Source organism: Mytilus edulis, chromosome 1 (genome assembly GCF_963676685.1).
Source record: "Mytilus edulis chromosome 1, xbMytEdul2.2, whole genome shotgun sequence".
Taxonomy (NCBI): Eukaryota; Metazoa; Mollusca; class Bivalvia; order Mytilida; family Mytilidae; genus Mytilus; species Mytilus edulis.
Genome location: NC_092344.1, coordinates 13,851,191 through 13,870,906, shown reverse-complemented (window position 1 = coordinate 13,870,906; position 19,716 = coordinate 13,851,191). Strand labels below are relative to the sequence as shown.

The window sequence follows — 19,716 nt, the reverse complement described above, 5'->3', positions numbered from 1 at the left end:
GTGACCTCAGTTCACTTGAGTTAGATTGGTTATCTTTGTTATTATTGTTATGGTTACCTGAGGTAACCCTGTAATGAATGAATCCTTCGTAGACACTTTGTTAGTGTTTACATTAATTGTAATAAACAAACTTCTTTATTTTAAATGTAGGACTTCCTGAAAGTTGTATTGTTTATGTGATGCACATGTAAAGGTGACCTCAGTTTACTTCAGTTAAGTGGGTTATATTTGTAATTATGTCTGGGGTTACCTCAGGTACCCATGTTATGAAGAATGCTTTTGAGATAGTTTGCTAGTGTAAACATTTATTTTGTAATCGGACAATTTCTTGATTTTAAATGTAGGACTTCATAGATGTGTATTGTTTATGTGATATTTCTGAAAGGTGACTTAAGTTAACTTGATATGAATGGATAATACTTGTTTCTATTTCACGGGTTACCTGAGGTAACCTGTCATGACAGAATATTTAGTAGATACTTTGCTAGTATATGCATTTATGGTGTAATAAACCAATGTCTTCATTTTAAATGTAGGAATTCATTAAAGTTATATTGTTTATGTGATGTATATGTAAAGGTGATTTGAATTAACTTGAGTTAAATAGGTTGTATTTGTTGTTATTGTATTGGTTACCTCAGGTAACCCTGCTATGAAAGAATTCTTAGCAGATACTTTGCTAGTGTATACATTTGTATTGTAATTCCACAATTTTTTAATTTGAAATGTAGGACTTTATAGATTTGTATTGTTTATGTGATGTATATATATTAAAAGGTTACCTCAGTTAACTTGAGTATGATGGGTTATCTTTGTTGTTATTGTTATGGTTATCTGAGGTAACCATGTAATGAATGAATCCTTCGTAGACACTTTGCTAGCGTTTACATTAATTGTAATAAACAAACTTCTTTATTTTAAATGCAGGACTTCATGAAAGTTGTATTGTTTATGTGATGCACATGAAAAGGTGACCTCAGTTTACTTCAGTAAGTGGGTTATATTTGTAATTATGACTGGGGTTACCTCAGGTACCCATGTTATGAAGAATGCTTTTGAGATAGTTTGCTAGTGTAAACATTTATGTTGTAATCGGACAATTTCTTTATTTTAAATGTAGGACTTCATAGATGTGTATTGTTTATGTGATATTTCTGAAAGGCGACTTAAGTTAACTTGATATGAATGGATAATACTTGTTTCTATTTCATGGGTTACCTGAGGTAACCTGTCATGACTAAATATTTAGTAGATACTTTGCTAGTATATCCATTTATGGTGTAATAAATCAACTTCTTTATTTTTAATGTGGGACTTCATGAAAGTTGTATTGTTTATGTGATGTATATATATAAAGGTGACCTCAGTTAACTTGAGTTAGATTGGTTATCTTTGTTATTATTGTTATGGTTACCTGAGGTAACCCTGTAATGAATGAATCCTTCGTAGACACTTTGCTATTGATGAAATTAATTGTAATAAACAAACTTCTTTATTTTAAATGTAGGACTTCATGAAAGTTGTATTGGTTATGTGATGCACATGTAAAGGTGACCTCAGTTAACTTCAGTTATGTGGGTTATATTTGTAATTATGTCTGGGGTTACCTCAGGTACCCATGTTATGAAGAATGCTTTTGAAATAGTTTGCCAGTGTAAATATTTATGTTGTAATCAAACAGTTTCTTTATTTTAAATGTAGGACTTCATAGATGTGTATTGTTTATGTGATATATCGGAAAGGCGACTTAAGTTAACTTGATATGAATGGATAATACTTGTTTATATTTTATGAGTTACCTGAGGTAACCGTGCATGACAAAATATTTAGTAGATACTTTGCTAGCATATGCATTTATGGTGTAATAAACCAACCTCTTAATTTTTAATGTAGGAATTCTTTGAAGTTATATTTTTTATGTGATGTAGATGTAAAGGTGATCTGAATCAACTTTAGTTAAATAGGTTGTAATTGCTGTTATTGCTTTTGGTTACCTCAGGTAACCCTGCTACGAAAGAATTCTTAGTTGATACTTTGCTAGTGTATACATTCATATTGTAATTTCACAATTTTTTAATTTGAAATGTAGGACTTCATAGATTTGTATTGTTTATGTGATGTATATATATTTAAAGGTAACCTGAGTGAACTTGAACTACATGGGTTATCTTTGTTGTGATTGTTTTGGTTATCTGAAGTAACCCTGTCACGTAAGAATACGTCGTAGATAGTTTTCCAGAGTATACATGTAACTTCTAATAAACCATTTACTTTTTCATTTTGGACTTCATAGATAAGTATTGTTTATATGATATTCAGAAAAGGCGACTTTAGTTAACTTAATATGAATGGATTATATTTGTTGTTATTTTTGGAATAACATGAGGTATCTCTGTTATGAAAGAATACTTCGTAGATAATTTGCTGGTATATGCATTTATGCTGTAATGACACAATTTCTTAATCTAAAATGTAGGACTTCATATATTTGTATTGTGTATGCAAGGTATATATAAATGTTACCTGAGTTAACTTGAGTTAAATGGGATGTATTTATTGTAATTATTGGGGTTACCTCATGTAACCCTGTCATGAATGAATACTTCGTAGATACTTTGGTAGTGTTTACATTTATTGTAATAAACAAACGTCTTTATTTTAAATGTAGGACTTCATGAAAGTTGCATTGTTTATGTGATGCACATGTAAAGGTGACCTCAGTAAACTTCAGTTAAGTGGGTTATATTTGTAATTATGTCTGGGGTTACCTCAGGTACCCATGTTATGAAGAATGCTTTTGAGATAGTTTGCTAGTCTAAACATTTATTTTGTAATCGGACAATTTCTTGATTTCAAATGTAGGACTTCATAGATGTGTATTGTTTATGTGATATTTCTGTAAGGCGACTTAAGTTAACTTGATATGAATGGATAATACTTGTTTCTATTTCATGGGTTACCTGAGGTAACCCTGTCATGACAGAATATTTAGTAGATACTTTGCTAGTAGATGCATTTATGGTGTAATAAACCAAGGTCTTCATTTTAAATGTAGGAATTCATTAAAGTTATATTGTTTATGTGATGTATATGTAAATGTGATTTGAATTAACTTGAGTTAAATAGGTTGTATTTGTTGTTATTGTATTGGTTACCTCAGGTAACCCTGCTATGAAAGAATTCTTGGCAGATACTTTGCTAGTGTATACATTTGTATTGTAATTCCACAATTTTTTAATTTGAAATGTAGGACTTCATAGATTTGTATTGTTTATGTGATGTATATATATTAAAGGTGATCTCAGTTAACTTGAGTATGATGGGTTATCTTTGTTGTTATTGTTATGGTTACCTGAGGTAACCCTGTAATAAATGAATCCTTCGTAGACACTTTACTAGCGTTTACATTAATTGTAATAAACAAACTTCTTTATTTTAAATGCAGGACTTCATGAAAGTTGTATTGTTTATGTGATGCACATGAAAAGGTGACCTCAGTTTACTTCAGTTAAGTGGGTTATATTTGTAATTATGTCTGGGGTTACCTCAGGTACTCATGTTATGAAGAATGCTTTTGAGATAGTTTGCTAGTGTAAACATTTATGTTGTAATCGGACAATTTCTTTATTTTAAAGGTAGGACTTCATAGATGTGTATTGTTTATGTGATATTTCTAAAAGGCGACTTAAGTTAACTTGATATGAATGGATAATACTTGTTTCTATTTCATGGGTTACCTGAGGTAACCTGTCATGACAGAATATTTAGTAGATACTTTGCTAGTATATCCATTTATGGTGTGATAAATCAACTGCTTTATTTTTAATGTAGGACTTCATTAAAGTTGTATTGTTTATGTGATGTATATATATAAAGGTGACCTCAGTTAACTTGAGTTAGATGGGTTATCTTTGTTATTATTGTTATGGTTACCTGAGGTAACCCTGTAATGAATGAATCCTTCGTAGACACTTTGCTAGTGTTTTCATTAATTGTAATAAACAAACTTCTTTATTTCAAATGTAGGACTTCATGAAAGTTGTATTGTTTATGTGATGCACATGTAAAGGTGACCTCAGTTAACTTCAGTTATAAAGGTTATATTTGTAATTATGTCTGGGGTTACCTCAGGTACCCATGTTATGAAGAAAGCTTTTTAGATAGTTTGCTAGTGTAAACATTTATGTTGTAATCAAACAATTTCTTTATTTTAAATGTAGGATTTCATAGATGGGTATTGTTTATGTGATATATCGGAAAGGTGACTTAAGTTAACTTGATATGAATGGATAATACTTGTTTATATTTTATGAGTTACCTGAGGTAACCGTGCATGACAGAATATTTAGTGGATAATTTGCTAGTATATGCATTTATGGTGTAATAAACCAACCTCTTAATTTTTAATGTAGGAATTCATTGAAATTATATTGTTTATGTGATGTATATGTAAAGGTGATCTGAATTAACTTGAGTTAAATAGGTTGTATTTGCTGTTATTGTTTGGGTTACTGCAGGTTACCCTGTTATGAAAGAATTTTTAGTACATACTTTGCTTGTGTATATATTTATATTTTAATTACACAATTTTTTAATTTAGAATGTAGGACTTCATAGATTTGTATTGTTTATGCGATGTATATATAAAGTTACCTCAGTTGACTTGAGTTTAATGGTTGTATTTGTTGTTATTATTGGGGTGACCTCAGGTAACCCTGTAATGAATGAAAACTTCAGATCATTAATTGAACTTTTATAAAAAAAAAAAGTTTATAATTTTACCAGCCATCCCCACCCTACACGTACATACGAAATGAATGATCGGTGAATACAAATAATAAAATCATTTGGGAAGTTTGTTGACATCTTTGGTATTTGGTCACATTAAAATTTGGTATTAAGATCTATCTAAATAAGAACTATATTTTCGTGCGTATTTAATCAATGACGCATTACCACGATTACCTCAGGGCACCGATTACCTCAGGGCACCGATTACCTCAGGGCATACAGCAGCGGACCTAACTTCCATCTGCTGTTGATATGCACATCTACATAGTATATCCTTATTAACTACTAAGTTTCATGAAATTCTGTTGTTTGGTTTCAGATGAGTTGCAATGACAAACCGTTGCAGTAGTATATTGAGGCATATAAGTTCAAAGGGGAATAACTCCTAGAAAAAAATTTGAATCATAATTTACTGTTGATATGCACATCTACATAGTATGTCCTTACTAGCTACAAAGTTTCATGGAATTCTGATGTGTGGTTTCAGAGAAGTTGCAATGACAAACTGTTGCAGTAGTTTATTGGGGAAAATAAGTTCAAAGGAGCATAACTCCTGGAAAAAAATTGAATCATAATTTCCTGTAGATATGCACATCTACAGATTACAAGAGCGCAATTATTCGTAATGCACTTTCCATAGGGTACCACTAGTGTTCCATATTTTTTTCTCGAAGACTACACAAACTAGGGAAAAACGGGTAGCAGTTCCTGTTACTAGAAATGCCAGTGTTGCATTACAACTAAAAAAATATATAGGGTCATGCGGCTCAAATTGACTTAAAATGCAGTCGAAAAAAATCGCCTACTTTTTTCGCTTAATGAAAAAGGCATATTTTTAATGGGTCTGTCGTACAGAAATGGGAGATATTTTCTATACTTCATAAAATGTGAATATGATTTTTGGGAAGTTTTAAACCTAATTGGATAAGCTTTCGATTAAATGTAATTCCAATCTGGTATCAACCAATCAGAAGCCGTATAGGATTCTATTCTTAGTACCATCTTGGGGTAAAAAACTTGCCGGTAAAATGTAAACAAAAAATTGCGCTCTTGTAACCTACATAGTATGTCCTTATTATCTTAAAAGGTTTCATGAAATTCTGTTGAGTGGTTTCAGAGAAGTTGCGATGACAAGAACAGGACTGATGGACTGACTGACGGACAGAATGACTGATGGATGGGTCAAAAACATTAAACCCTCTGGCAACTTCATTGTGAGGGGTATAAACCCCAAAATTTGTAAATATTGGTCTAAAAAGTTGAAATTGGGAGGAAATGAGAGGTATAAATGGACCAAAAAGGGACATTAAATTGAAGACAAAGTGGTCCATTAATGGTATTTATCAATCTTAAGTCATCTTTTGTATAATAATTAAAAGTTTGTAGGCAGATGACATAAATATTTGATCACTTATATAATCTACCATCATGTTGCTTGAATAGGATTTTTTGAAGAAATATTGTTTGAATCGCTGTAGATGTCGCCTTACATTATACAAAAATGTACTATATTTTTCTTAAACTTTTGAACTAATTATGACAAAACTTGACAGTAATGCTTGAACTTACCAGTATTACAAAGAAAACAATCACATTCAGTTTATTCAACCAAAAAGTCTTCTTTATAAATTGAATTATCTCCCATTTACCAGAAAATTCACTCAAAAGTAATCTCCCGTAACAAATGCATTGTAGAAATTATATTAACATTGTTTTCCCTATTCAGTCTTTGTTAAATTGGCATCTTAATCAAATTAAGCAGAATTTATCTTTGTTTCAAATAAAGAAATACTTGGTATGAGTAAAGTTTTATCCTGTCCATAGATAAAGGAAAAACTAGAGGATCTAAAGAGCCTGTGTCGCTCACCTTGGTCTATGTGAACATTTGGAAGCAGATGAATTCATGACAAAATTGTGTTTTGGTGATGGTGATTTGCTTGTACATCTTACTTTACTGAACATTCTTGCTGCTTACAATTATCTCTATCTATAATGAACTTGGTTCAGTAGTTTCACTGGAAAATGTTAGTAAAAATTTACAAATTTTATGAAAATTGTTAAGAATTGACTATAAAGGACAATAACTCCTTTGGGGGTCAATTGACCATTTTGGTCATGTTGACTTAATTTTAGGTCTTACTTTGCTGTACATTATTGCTGTTTACAGTTTATCTCTATCTATAAAAATATTCAAGATAATAACCAAAAACAGCAAAATTTCCTTCAAATTACCAATTCAGGGGCATCAACCCAACAACGGGTTGTCTGATTCATCTGAAAATTTCAGGGCATGTAGATCTTGACCTGATAAACAATTTTAATTTACATTAATTTGTCAGATTTGCTCTAAATGCTTTGGTTTTTCAGTTATAAACCAAAAACTGCATTATACCCCTATGTTCTATTTTTAGCCATGGCGGCCATCTTGGTTGGGTCACCGGACACATTTTTTAAACTAGATACCCCAATAATGATTGTGGCCAAGTTTGGATTAATTTGGACCAGTAGTTTCAGAGGAGAAGATTTTTGTAAAAGTTAACAGACGATCACGCACGAGAGAAAAGCTCATATGGCCCTTCAGGCCAGGTGAGCTAAAAAGAGGGACGAAAGATACCAGAGGGACAGTCAAACTCATAAATCTAAAATAAACTGACAACCCCATGGCTAAAAATGAAAAAGACAAACAGACAAACAATAGTACAAATGTCACACAGATTTGGTATGAGTGCTAATGAGACAACTCTCCATCCAAATAACAATTTATAAAAGTAAACCATTATAGGTCAAGGTATGGCCTTCAACACAGAGTCTTGGCTCACACCAAACAGCAAGCTATAAAGGGCCCAAAAAATTAGTAATGTAAAACCATTCAAACAGGAAAAACAACGGTCTTATCTATATAAAAACTAGAAACGAGAAACACCAATGAACTACATAAACAAACGACAACTACTGTACCATAACTACTACAGGGCAAATTTCACATTTCATTTCATCAACATAAGTAAACCAATCAAATGTTCACCCCTTTTTATACGACCGCAAAAATTTTAATTTTTTGGTCGTATATTGCTATCACGTTGGCGTCGTCGTCGGCGTCGTCGGAATACTTTTAGTTTTTGCACTCTAACTTTAGTAAAAGTGAATAGAAATCAATGACATTTTAACACAAGGTTTATGACCACATAAGGAAGGTTGGGATTGATTTTGGGAATTTTGGTCCCAACATTTTAGGAATAAGGGGCCAAAAAGGGCCCAAATAAGCATTTTCTTGGTTTTCGCACTATAACTTTAGTTTAAGTGAATAGAAATCAATGAAATTTTAACACAAGGTTTATGACCACATAAGGAAGGTTGAGATTGATTTTTGGGAGTTTTGGTTCCAACAGTTTAGGAATTAAGGGCCAAAAAAGGGCCCAAATAAGCATTATTCTTGGTTTTCGCACAATAACTTTAGTATAAGTAAATAGAAATCAATGAAATTTTAACACAAGGTTTATGACCACAAAAGGAAGGTTGGGATTGATTTTTGGAGTTGAGGTCACAACAGTTTAGGAATAAGGGGCCCAAAGGGTCCAAAATTGAACTTTGTGTGATTTCATCAAAAATTGAATAATTGGGGTTCTTTGATATGCCGAATCTAACTATGTATGTAGATTCTTAATTTTTGGTCCCGTTTTCAAATTGGTCTACATTAAGGTCCAAAGGGTCCAAAATTAAACTTAGTTTGATTTTAACAAAAATTGAATCCTTGGGGTTCTTTGATATGCTGAATTTAAAAATGTACTTAGATTTTTAATTATTGGCCTAGTTTTCAAGTTGGTCCAAATGGGGGTCCAAAATTAAACTTTGTTTGATTTCATCAAAAATTGAATAAATGGGTTCTTTGATATGCAAAATCTAACTGTGTATGTAGATTCTTAATTTTTGTCCAGTTTTCAAATTGGTCTACATTAAGGTCCAAAGGGTCCAAAATTAAACTAAGTTTGATTTTAACAAAAATTAAATTCTTTGGCATATTTGATATGCTTTATCTAAATATGTACTTTGATTTTTGATTATGGGCCCAGTTTTCAAGTTGGTCCAAATCAGGATTCCATATCAAGTATTGTGCAATAGCAAATTTTTTTCAATTGCACAGTATTGCACAATAGCAAGAAATATCTAATTGCACAATATTGTGCAATAGCAATTAATTTTCAATTGGAGTTATCTTTCTTTGTATAGAATAGTAGTTGATAATATATGTTGGAAATTTGCCAGACATGACTATCTTTCTTTGTCCAGAATCAACTTAAATCTTTGTTATATACAATATACAATGTATATTCACTTTTTACTACCAACTGATAAATTAAAATAATCTTTACCATTCAGTGATAGCAAGCAGTTTTTTTACATCTTAATATTTTATGATGTATTTAAATGAGTAGTTATTGTTGCAAACTCCATTAGAAATTTTAATTGAGATTAGTTTTGGAATAAGGGAAAGGGGGATGTGATTAAAAAAATTGGGTTAAATTTTTCTCATTTCAGATTTCATAAATAAAAAGAAAATTTCTTCAAACATTTTTGTGAGAGGATTAATATTCAACAGCATAGTGAATTGCTCAAAGGCAAAAAAAAACTTTTAAGTTCATTAGACCACATTCATTTTGTGTCAGAAACCTAGATGCTGTGTCAACTATTTAATTTTAGATTTAAAAAGTTTGAAGAAGAAATCTTTAATTGATTTGTAACATCTTGACATTTGTTTTGTGTAAAAAAAAACCATGTAATGTCAAAAATTTGATCACAATCCAAATTTTGAGCTGTATCCATTTGAATGTTTTGTCCATACTTGCCCCAACTGTTCAGGGTTCGACCTCTGCGGTCGTATAAAGCTGCGCCCTGTGGAGCACCTGGTTTCCTATTTACAGGCTTTAACCATTTCACCCCAAGTTTCCATTTATTTTATAGAAACCAATTAAAATTAGAGGCTCTAAAGGGCCTGTGTCGTTATGTGCATATTAAACAAAGGATACAGATGAATTCATGACAAAATTGTGTTTTGGTGATGGTGATGTGCTTGTAGATCTTACTTTACTGCGCATTCTGGCTGCTTACAATTAATTTGAAGATGTCAAGAATATTGGACAAAAACATTTTACAACAATATTTCATAGCTGAGGGGGTAATACAGCAGATTGTTCATACCCGTAGCCAGGGGGGTTCGGGGGTTTGCACGAACCTCCCCTTGAAAACAAATAAGCACTGTTGAAGTCAACGTTTTGTTCGAATAAATGTGACTGTTAGTCCAAATACCCCCTCCCCCCTCCTTGGAAATTCCTGCTACGGGCCTGTTGTTACCCTGACAAAACAGTACTGTTTAGTATGATTTTTTTACTAATAAATTTTATACAAATAAAACTAGAGGCTCTAAAGAGCCTGTGTCGCTCACCTTGGTCTATGTGAATATTAAACACAGGACGCAGATGGATTCATAACAAATTTGTGTGATGGTGATGTGTTTGTACATCTTACTTTACTGAACATTCTTGCTGCTTACAATTATTTCTATCTACAATTAACTTGGCCACGTAGTTTCAGAGGAGAAGATTTTTGTAAAGGATTACTAAGATTTACGAAAAATGGTTAAAAATTTACTATAAAGGGCAATAACTCCTAAAGGGGTCAACTGACCATTTCGGTCATGTTGACTTATTCGTAGATCTTACTTTGCTGACATTTATTGCTTTTTACAGTTTATCTCTATCATAATAATATTCAAGATAATAACCAACAAGAGGCTGTCACAACGACAGCAAACCGGATTTATTAATATTTATTTGTGTCCTGGCAATATCACAAGAACCATTACTGATGAATGGTGAAAGTGAAAATCGTCAATATCAAATTTGACCTCCATTTTGTCATCAGTATCAACATATTAAAATTTGAAAAGCTTAGATTGAATGGTTCATGAGTAAATGCAACAACGTGAATGGAAACACCATTTTTCAATCTTTCAAGAACCATAACTCCTGAACGGTAAAAGTCAAAATCGTCTTTATTAAACTTGACCTCTATTTTGTCATCAGTAACAATATAATAAAATTTGGGAAGCTTTGGTGGAACAGTTCATGCGTAAATGCACGGACACGACTGGAAACTCCATTTTTCAATCTTTCAAGAACCATAACTCCTGAACGATAAAAGTCAAAATCGTCATTATTGAACTTGACCTCCATTTTGTCATCAGTAACAACATATTAAAATTTGGGAAGCTTTGGTAGAACAGTTCATGCGTAAATGCACGGACATGACTGGAAACTCCATTTTTCAATCAAGAACCATAACTCCTGAACGGTAAAAGTCAAAATCGTCTTTATTAAACTTGACCTCTATTTTGTCATCAGTAACAACATAATAAAATTTGGGAAGCTTTGGTGGAACAGTTCATGCGTAAATGCACGGACACGACTGGAAACTCCATTTTTCAATCATTCAAGAACCATAACTCCTGAACGGTAAAAGTCAAAATCGTCATTATTGAACTTACCCTCCATTTTGTCATCAGTAACAACATATTAAAATTTGGGAAGCTTTGGTAGAACAGTTCATGCGTAAATGCACGGACATGACTGGAAACTTCATTTTTCAATCTTTCAAGAACCATAACTCCTGAACGGTAAAAGTCAAAATCGCCATTATTGAACTTGACCTTCATTTAGTTGTCAGTAACAACATATTAAAATTTTAAAAGCTTTGGTTGAACGGTTCACAAAAATCCGGTTAAAAACAGCAAAATTGCCTTAAAATTACCAATTCAGGGGCAGCAACCCAACAACAGATTGTCCCATTCATCTGAAAATTTCAGGGCAGATAGATCTTGACCTGATAAACAATTTTACTACATGTCAGATTTGCTTTAAATGCTTTGGTTTTTGAGTTATAAGCCAAAAACTGAATTTTACTCCTATGTTCTATTTTTAGCTGTGGCGGCCATCTTGGTTGGTTGGCTGGGTCATGCCACACATTTTTAAAACTAGATACCCAAATGATAATTGTGGCCAAGTTTGGTTTAATTTGGCCCAGTAGTTTCAGAGGAGAAGATTTTTGTAAAAGATTACCAAGATATACGAAAAATGGTTAAAAGATGACTATAAAGAGCAATAACTCCTAAGGGGGTCAACTGACCATTTCAGTCATGTAGACTTATTTGTTAATCTTACTTTGCTGAACATTATTGCTGTTTAAAGTTTATCTTTATCTATAACCAGATGCTCCGCAGGGCGTAGCTTTATACGACCACAGAGGTTGAACCCTGAACGGTTGGGGCAAGTATGGACACAACATTCAAGCTGGATTCAGCTCTAAATTTGGATTGTGATTAAATAGTTGACACAGCATAGGTTTCTGACACAGAATGAATGTGTTCTAATGAACTTAAAATTTTTGTTTTCTCTTAGAGCAATTCACTATGCTGTTGAATATTAATCCTCTCAAAAAAATGTTTGAAGAAATTTTCTTTTTTATTTATGAAATTTCAAATGAGAAAAATTAAACCCAATTTTTTTAATCACATCCCCCTTTCCCTTATTCCAAAACTAATCTCAATTAAAATTTCTAATGGAGTTTGCAACAATAACTACTCATTTAAATACATCATAAAATATTAAGATGTAAAAAAACTGCTTGTTATCACTGAATGGTAAAGATTATTTTAATTTATCAGTTGGTAGTAAAAAGTGAATATACATTGTATATTGTATATAACAAAGATTTAAGTTGATTCTGGACAAAGAAAGATAACTCCAATTAAAAAAAAAATCTTGCTATTGCACAATATTTTGCAATTAGATATTTCTTGCTTACTATTCTATTCTGGACAAAGAAAGATAACTCTAATTAAAAAAAAATTTGCTATTTCACAATATTGTGCAATTAGATATTTCTTGCCATTGCGCAATACAGTGCAATTGAAAAGACTTGCTATTGCACAATACTTAATATAATAATTTTAAATCCTGATTTAGACCAACTTGAAAACTGGGCCCATAATAAAAAATCTAAGTACATTTTTGGATTCAGCATATCAAAGAACCCCAAGATTTCAATTTTTGTTAAAATCAGACTAAGTTTAATTTTGGACCCTTTGGACTTTAGTGTAGACCAATTTGAAAACAGGACCAAAAATAAAGAATCTACATACACAGTTAGATTTGGTTTATCAAAGAACCCCATTTATTCAATTTTTGATGAAATCAAACAAAGTTTAATTTTGGACCCCGATTTGGACCAACTTGAAAACTGGGCCAATAATCAAGAATCTAAGTACATTTTTAGATTCAGCATATCAAAGAACCTAACTGATTCATTTTTTGTCAAAATCAAACTAAGTTTAATTTTGGACCCTTTGGACCTTAATGTAGACCAATTTGAAAACGGGACCAAAAGTTAAGAATCTACATACACAGTCATGACAGTTAGATTCGGCATATCAAAGAACCCCAATTATTCAATTTTGATGAAATCAAACAAAGTTTAATTTTGGACCGATTGGGCCCCTTATTCTGTTGGGACCAAAACTCCCAAAATCAATACCAACCTTCCTTTTATGGTCATAAACCTTGTGTTTAAATTTCATAGATTTCTATTTACTTATACTAACGTTATGGTGCGAAAACCAAGAAAAATGCTTATTTGGGTCCCTTTTTGGCCCCTAATTCCTAAACTGTTGGGACCTAAACTCCCAAAATCAATACTAACCTTCTATTGTAGTCATTAACATTGTGTTTAAATTTCATTGATTTCTATTTACTTAAACTAAAGTTATTGTGCGAAAACCAAGAATAATGCTTATTTGGGCCCTTTTTTGGCCCCTGATTCCTAAAACCAAAACTCCCAAAATCAATCCCAACCTTCCTTTTGTGGTCATAAACCTTGTGTTAAAATTTCAAAGATTTTCATTCACTTTTACTAAAGTTAGAGTGCTCTAAATGTTTTGGTTTTTGAGTTATAAGCAAAAAACTGCATTTTACCCCTATGTTCTATTTTTAGCTGTGGCGGCCATCTTGGTTGGTTGGCCGGGTCACGCCACACATTTTTTAATCTAGATACCCAAATAATGATTGTGGCCAAGTTTGGTTTAATTTGGCCAAGTAGTTTCAGAGGAGAAGATTTTTGTAAAAGATTACTAAGATTTACGAAAAATGGTTAAAAATTGACTATAAAGGGCAATAACTCCTAAAGGGGTCAACTGACCATTTCGGTCATGTTGACTTATTTGTAAATCTTACTTTGCTGAACATTATTGCTGTTAACAGTTTATCTCTATCTATAATAATATTCAAGATAACCAAAAACAGCAAAATTGCCTTAAAATTACCAATTCAGGGGCAGCAACCCAACAACGGGTTGTCCGATTCATCTGAAAATTTCAGGGCAGATAGATCTTGACCTGATGAACAATTTTACCCCATGTCAGTTTTGCTCTTAATGCTTTGGTTTTTGAGTTATAAGCCAAAAACTGCATTTTACCCCTATGTTCTATTTTTAGCTGTGGCGGCCATCTTGATTGATTGACCGGGTCATCGGACACATTTTTTAAACTAGATACCCCAATGATGATTGTGGCAAAGTTTGGTTAAATTTGGCCCAGTAGTTTCAGAGGAGAAAATTTTTGTAAAAGTTAACGACGCCGGACGACGACAGACGACGGACGCCGGACGCCAAGTGATGAGAAAAGCTCACTTGGCCCTTCGGGCCAGGTGAGCTTAAAATATAAGTTGCCATTCTTGTCACTGAATAGTCCACTTCAAGTTTAGTTTGGCCATATTGAATACAGGGTTGATTTTTTTTTCAAGAGGTGGAAATAGTATGTTAAATAGTACAGGAAGTCCTATGCATGTTTCCAAGCAACTGCTCTGTTTTAATGTTTTCCCATATTTTTCAGACCAATTTTACCTCCATTAATAAAATCTGCCTCCTATTCATGATAGCCAAACTAACTGTGGAGAGGCTTATTCACAAAATCCACAAATTACTGATAATAATATTAATTTCAATGTATATTTCATGTTTCATTCCCGATCCAATGACATTTTATTATAAAACGGGATGCTGGTAAGCAAAGCCTAAAAAACAAATTGGCTCAGGGGTCAAATTTAAGCTTTATTGTGTACTGGACAGCCGGATCAGTGGACTGAAAAATCTACTGGTCCGACTCCAAACCTACTGGTCTTGCAAAAATTACATTTCAAATATGTTCACCAACCTTTTGAAAATATTTTGATTTAAAGTTTGAATGATTTTCCCTACTTTAACTCCTAGGGTGCTTTCTTCTCCTTTCTTCTCGTAGTTGTTTTGTGCAGTTCTGATTGTACATGAGCAAGTACAGAATCAAACTTGATCAATTGTAATACTTAGAACCCCCATAACCATGTAATATTGATTTCACTGGTACATTTTTTTGTAAAAACAACCCGAGATCATGATGCAATCAGTGAATTTTATTGACAAATTTCTACTGGTCCGCCTGACCACCAGCTGACAAAATCTACTGGTCGGAAGGAAATTCTACTGGTCTCGGACCACCGGACCAGCACTAATTTTGACCTCTGTTTGCTATTCATCAACTTTTGGATGGGTCACGCATACACTGCCTAAATTTCTTTAACTTAGCTGAACAACTGCCCTTTCATTTGCCATTGACCTGGTAAGCTCAGATAAAATAAGGCAGTGTCTGCGCATAGTCAAATTGGCATTTGTAGGCTACGCGTACCCACATCCGTTTTAATATTAAGATGCCTTCAGATTGGGAATAAAACATATATATATACGGAAATTATCGATAATATGGGGATTTCGTGTAAAACGAGTAAAGAGTATGAAAAATAATATTTTCAAAATGTTTTTAAATTTTAGATAATGATCATGATATGATACATTAAAAACTTTGCAAATTAAATTAAATTCATTATATGGGGACGAAGTCCCCTATTACAGTAGAAAATTCAATAAAAAAAAAGAAAAAAAAAAAATCGGGAAAATTTCCCGAATTTTTCATTTTACTAATGAACTCAAAATCGTTCAATTTTTTTTTGTCGTGTTTTTTAATTTCCGGATCTGCGCAGAACACATAACTCTACTTCCTTCTTCCGGTCTTGTTGTCGTGAGACTTTGATTAGTCTAGTAAAATATAGGAACTCAAGGAACACAATACCAATATATTTCATTTTTAATCATTCTTTGTCTTTGGTATGAATAAACGTTACCTGCGTTTCTTTGTTTACATTGAACATGACGTCATAACTTAAATAACGTCACAAGTAAAATCCCTAACAACAGAACCAAAATCGGAAACGTTACGGTATTTCCGTATCTTTTTTTTAACATTTAAATTACAAAATAAAAATTTAGACAAACTTCGTCCCCATTCACAGGTAATGCCTGCCTCATATTAACTTTGAAATGTCTTCCCCACATGTAAATCACTCTTTTCAATTTTTAGAATATTTATTAACTGAGAAAAACTGTTCAATTACCTATATATAAATATATATATAAAACTTATGAGTAGTTTTAATCAATTTATTCACTAATTGCGACAAATCCAGTATATATTTTACGTCTTATTCCCAATCCGATGGCATTCTATTATAAAACGGGATGTGGGTACGCCTAGCCTATGAATGGCAATTTGACTATTCGTACCTGCATGCGGGTACGCACAGACACTGCCATAAAATAATCATATGTCATATGGTGTTCTTGTTATATATGCACTCGCCTCAGTGTTGTGGTTTAAGGATTAAATACTTAATGTTTGGTTGAGGAAAAAATGAGAACATAGATGTAATTAAAAATTGGTCTGATGAACAAAATAACACTTGAAACATCCGATGATCCGTGTCTTGTGACTTTGATTCAGACATACATATTTGATTATTTCTTGTACTATAGGTATTTTTTGTTAATATATGGTTGTATATGCAACCTGTAAATTCGTCTGCTTGTTTTACTGGAAGATGCAGTTCTCTTCTCCTCTTCTCGACAAATTTAGCAGCATTTAATAACAAGTTTTGTACTTTTACCAGCTCTATCATTTTGCCTTTTTCAGTTTTTGGTGCAGAAGTCAATTAATGCGGATGGTTTTGGACTTTTACATTAATTTCAATGGAAAAGTCAATAATACTCGCTTCTTATTCCACGACCCGGATATAGAAACTTCGGTCGAATGGTTCATAGTGTATAAAATGAAACTAAAAAATATCCTATTTTTTATTTGATAATCGCAATGACAAGTTTAAGTGCTGAGCTGAATCGGTTCTGTGAGTTTTCAAAAAGAACAAAGCAGATTTTAGATGAGACAAAGAGCTGTTTTGATGATATAAACGAATCAGGAAACTCTGAACTTGGTAACTATTTTTTTTTTCATTCTGATTATATAATATTGTATGAGGGTGGGAAACATAAGAATCTGTGTAATCGTAGCTCTTGTGGTCCTTGACCGTGTGATATTTTATGTCCATGGTCAGCAAACTATTATTATGCAGTAACGATAGCTGAATTTACCTATTTAATACACCTTTTTGGCTATTTGTTTGCCATTACTGGACAGCACAAAAGTTCCCGTAAAAATGTTGACGTCATATTAGAGAACATATGACACCACAATGGAAAAGTGATTGTTGTATGATGTAAAAAGTTCAAGCGGGGCAGATTCTGCGGTCAATCAGGACAGATTTCAAAATAGCTATAAGGTGTATATATACTTGGACATCATCTTTTCTGTGACCTGGATGGAGAGTTGTCTCATTGACACTCATACCACATCTTCTTATCTTTATTTGGAAATATTAAATGATACAGTTGCTACCTGATGAGGCTTCAGGTAGTTTTGGCCATAACCAGCTTGGCCAGATATTATTTCGGCCAGAGAACAGTTTAGCCTTGCCTTTGTCATTTCGGTCCATAATAGATTTAATTCTAGATGTCTGTGACTAGCTGTGTTTGAACAACAACAAAAACATGTCTGTCTGTCTGTCTGTCTGTCTGTCTGTCTGTCTGTCTGTCTGTCTGTCTGTCTGTCTGTCTGTCACTGTTAGAGTCAGAATTTCTCCCATAGATTCAATGTAAAAAAAAGACAGTAAAATAAAAAAATAAAAACTGCTATTTTCTTTTCATTCTTCTTGAGAAGTTCCTGAATGAAGGACAAAGCGACAAAGGGAGAAGAGGTGGTTCCCACAAAGTGGCTGGTGTCACTGTTTGTTTAAAAGAACACTAATCAAATGTGTAAAATATGTTGTCAATTAAAATTTAGAATCTTTATGATACATGTATATATATATCAGTGCTGATAATTCTATGGGACTATGACACTTTGTCTTATATTTGTATACATTCTACATGTCTTGAGATACATAGAGATTAATACCTGGCCTTCTCCATATCAGCCCGGGTGTCATCCAGAGACCCCCATATCAGCCCAAGACGGAGTCGAGGTGCTGATATGGGTCGAGGGATGATACCCAGGCTGATATGGAAAAGGCCAGGTATTAATCGCTTTATCATATCCTTCCGACAATAGTTTTATGTAAGAAAATAAACAAATGCAATAACCAAAACAGTCATAAACTTTATAAAGAACCTTTATAAAGAAGATAAATTTTGAATCAAATATACTATAATTGTCCAACAACAGCATCACTACCTCCATATATATGTATGGTAACATTTCCTATAGAGGCATTTTGAAACATTGAAAATTTGGAAGAGTTTTATGATCATCATTACTTCAGGTTTGTTGTGCTATAAAATGATTCATAATTGTCAATGGCATTCCCCACAAAATTTCCTGTAAATTTGACGTCGTCATAAAAAATATCGGACGTCACAATGGAAAAGTAAACAACCGATACCGGAAACACCGGAAGTAACTTGCACGAGAGGCACTATTATGGGTTTTGTGCACGAGATGCACCTGATATGGGTTATCAGCCCGGGTGGGAAATTATGGCTTGTGTACTTCTGCTCATTACACATATATGCAAAAGCTATCATATCAATGCTAAGTATATGATAAAATTGTCTATTTGATGATTTTTCAGGGTCACTGTTTAAAGCAGAACTATTACGAGAAGAGGAACAAGAGATTTTAGATATTGCACAAAGACCACCAGGAATTGTAATTTTGGGACAAAACTCTTATTCAAAATTCAAGATTGTAAATGAAATATTCAACAATGGGATATTCCCCATTATTAACTCTGCAGGACATGATGATTTACCGTTTCGTATGGTGCGATTTAAACATGGCGAGAGTCTCTCTTACAGTCTAGCACTGCCAGACGACTACGAAATTGTTGATCACTTAGATGCTTATAAAGAACAATCCAAAACTGTACCACTAAAGGATTTACAGATTCATTCTGCTGACAAGGCATCAGATTCAGCCATTTTGGAAATTTCTTATAATCATGTTATACTCAGACAGGGGGCTCAGATTATTGTTGCACCTTCCCTTGGAGACATCAGCAAAGTGTATAAGACATGTACAGAGAGTGTTTCTCCCATTCTGGTTTATTCTTTTTCAGAGGATTTGTCAGATGAGGTTAGTTTATATATCAGTTGACATGAAGTTCTGAGACTTTTGTTATCATCACAGTGAATAAATCTTGTACAACTATAGATGTTTTGACCAATTTACCAATTTTATTGATTGTGGATAGAAATTTCACCCATTTACAAATTATTTTTTTTGATAGACACTAAAATAATATACTTAACATATGGTCGAATTTTTGGAGCTTTCCATGAAAGTGATCGATTATATGAAATTTAAAGAGGATGTGATTAAATGACTTATTTTCTAGACTTATGGGTTTAAACATATTTATTTGTGATCATTACAAATATAATATTATCTGCCGCATCTAATTT

The 19,716-nt window shown here is 32.8% G+C and overlaps 2 protein-coding genes across 4 annotated transcripts in view; one reads left to right on the top strand and one right to left on the bottom strand.

Annotated features, from left to right (window-relative positions):
• LOC139524584 (protein pigeon-like) overlaps positions 1-16,933 on the bottom strand; it is a 91,086-nt gene extending 74,153 nt beyond the window's left edge. Inside the window, exon 1 of the mRNA XM_071319466.1 lies at positions 16,772-16,933. Within this exon, the coding sequence (XP_071175567.1) occupies positions 16,772-16,880 (109 nt within the window). The 5' untranslated portion in view covers positions 16,881-16,933. The remainder of the gene's footprint in view (positions 1-16,771) is intronic.
• Positions 16,684-19,716, top strand: part of LOC139524585 (dual serine/threonine and tyrosine protein kinase-like) — a 32,743-nt gene continuing 29,710 nt past the window's right edge. For 2 of the 3 annotated variants that reach the window (XR_011664820.1, XM_071319483.1), the window contains exons 1-2: positions 16,693-17,192; positions 18,885-19,387. Coding sequence is in view for 2 of the 3 variants with exons in the window: in XM_071319483.1 (XP_071175584.1) it covers positions 17,072-17,192; positions 18,885-19,387 (624 nt within the window). In the remaining variant the exon portion in view is untranslated. Of the gene's footprint in view, positions 17,193-18,884; positions 19,388-19,716 lie in introns of all 3 variants that reach the window. The other variant, XM_071319494.1, reaches the window with a different exon arrangement.